The sequence below is a fragment of the Gopherus evgoodei genome, unplaced genomic scaffold (genome assembly GCF_007399415.2).
Source record: "Gopherus evgoodei ecotype Sinaloan lineage unplaced genomic scaffold, rGopEvg1_v1.p scaffold_39_arrow_ctg1, whole genome shotgun sequence".
Classification (NCBI taxonomy): domain Eukaryota; kingdom Metazoa; phylum Chordata; order Testudines; family Testudinidae; genus Gopherus; species Gopherus evgoodei.
The window spans coordinates 1,560,381-1,562,447 of record NW_022060060.1 but is presented as its reverse complement, the minus strand read 5'-3'; the positions used below and the strand labels follow the sequence as shown (position 1 = coordinate 1,562,447).

Genomic DNA, 2,067 nt, shown 5'->3' with positions numbered 1-2,067 from the left:
TGCCCTGTATTGTGTCATCTTAATACAGAGAGACCATTTGTATTTTTTCTTTCTTTTTTATATAAAGCTTTCTTTTAAGACCTGTTGGAGTTTTTCTTTACTTCAGGAAAATTGAGTCTGTACTCACCAGGGAATTGGTGGGAGGAAGAAAACAGGGGAGATCTGTGTGTGTTGAAGTGGCTAGCCTGATTTTGCATTCCCTCTGGGTGAAGAGGAAAGTACTTTTTGTTCCAGGACTGGGAACAGAGATGGGGAGTCACTCTGTTTGGATTCACAGAGCTTGTGTCTGTGTATCTCTCCAGGAGCACCTGGAGGGGGGAAGGGAAAAAGGATTATTTCCCTTTGTTGTGAGACTCAAGGGATTTGGGTCTTGGGGTCCCCAGGGAAGGTTTTTCAGGGGGACCAGAGGGCCCCAAAACACTCTAATTTTTTGGGTGGTGGCAGCAAGTACCAGGTCCAAGCTGGTAGCTAAGCTTGGAGGTTTTCATGCTAACCCCCATATTTTGGACGCTAAGGTCCAGATCTGGGACTAAGGTTATAACAACATCTCCCTCTGTAACATCTGGTGGTGGTCACTTTCAGAGACAGGATACTGGGCTAGACGGACGATGGGTCTGACCCATGGATCTGCTCATTCCTATGCTACACTTCTCTTTCTGCAAGGAGCAGCACAAATCAAAAATAATCCACCCACACTACGAAATACAAGTGCTTTGCTGTGGCTGAAAGTCTCCCTCAAAACCTTCTTGACTATGTTGTTCCGTAAGGTGTAGATAAAGGGATTTAGCAGTGGGTTAACTATGCTGCTGAGCACGGCAGGGATCTTGTGCATCTCCAAAGTGGACTTCTGTGACGGTGTCACATACATGAAGATGGAGATACTGCAGGACATGAGAACCAGGGTCAGGTGGGAGGCACAGGTGCTGAAGGCTTTATTCCAGCCAGTGTTGGTTGGGATGCGCAGGATGGTGGAGATGATGAAGACATAGGAGATCATCGTTAGGGTTAATGAGCCGAGGATGACAAGAGAAGATAACATGAAGTCAATCAGCTCAACCAGATGTGTGTCAGTGCAGGAGAGCTCCAGCAAGGGGCCAGAATCACAAAAAAAATGGTCAATGACATTGGAACGGCAGTAGGACAACCTGGAAATCATGATGGTTGGGAAGAGGATGGAGAGAAGCCCACCCAGCCAACAGGTCATCATCATCTGGGCACAGACATGGCTACTCAGGAGGATGGGGTAATGCAGTGGGCTGCATACGGCAACATATCGGTCGTAGGACATGGAGGTCAAGAGGAAGAACTCCACCGTGCCCAGGAAGAAGTAGAAGTAGGACTGGGCCATGCAGCCAGCGAAGGAGATGGATTTATCTCCCGAGAGGAGGTTCTGCAGCATCTTGGGCACAGTCACCGAGGTAAAAAATAGGTCCAATGCTGAGAGATTACAGAGGAAGAAGTACATGGGGGTATGTAGGCGGCCGTCAGCATAGACAATGCAGAGAATGACCATGTTGCTGAATAATGTCAAAAGGTACAAGCATAGCAGCACCACAGAGAGCGGGATCTCTGTCTCCTGTCGGATGGGAAACCCCAAGAGGATGAATTCTTCCACAGTTGAAGTGTGGTTCTCCATTCCCCATTGAGCTATTGAATAACGAAAAAATTATACAGCAGGGTTTGTAAAATCCTCTCAAGTGTCCTTCATGTCAGGGGGCATCTCTACATCTGGGTGAAATTCTGCTGTTAGAAATTTCCAAAAAACAAACTGAAAAAGCCCCAGAAAATTTGGTTTTTGACTAAAAGAAAATATGGTGGTAAGTGTCCATGGATCACACTTGCAAAGGAATTCAGGCACCAAAAGATGCAGCCATGTGAGATTTTCAAAAACATCTACATAGGTTAGGGATAGATTTTTAAAAGTATTTGTAAAGGATTTTCAAAGGCACATAAGTACCTAAATCCCATTGATATCAATAGACATTATATGCCTAATATGCTTAGGCACTTAGAAAAAAATCCCACCCACCACCTATCATCTTCTTTAGATGCTTAAAAAGCTTTGAA

At 45.4% G+C, this 2,067-nt stretch overlaps 1 protein-coding gene across 1 annotated transcript; it reads right to left on the bottom strand.

The window, feature by feature from the left end:
* Nucleotides 1-637: 637 nt before the first annotated feature.
* Nucleotides 638-1,636, bottom strand: LOC115642249 (olfactory receptor 6M1-like). Its single transcript, XM_030545705.1, has one exon. The coding sequence runs from the start codon at nucleotides 1,634-1,636 to the stop codon at nucleotides 638-640; it is 999 nt and encodes a 332-aa protein (XP_030401565.1).
* Nucleotides 1,637-2,067: the final 431 nt, after the last annotated feature.

Excerpts from the sequence above, each read along its gene's own strand:
- LOC115642249 (XM_030545705.1), bottom strand. The coding sequence starts at position 1,636 with ATGGAGAACCACACTTCAACTGTGGAAGAATTCATCCTCTTGGGGTTT.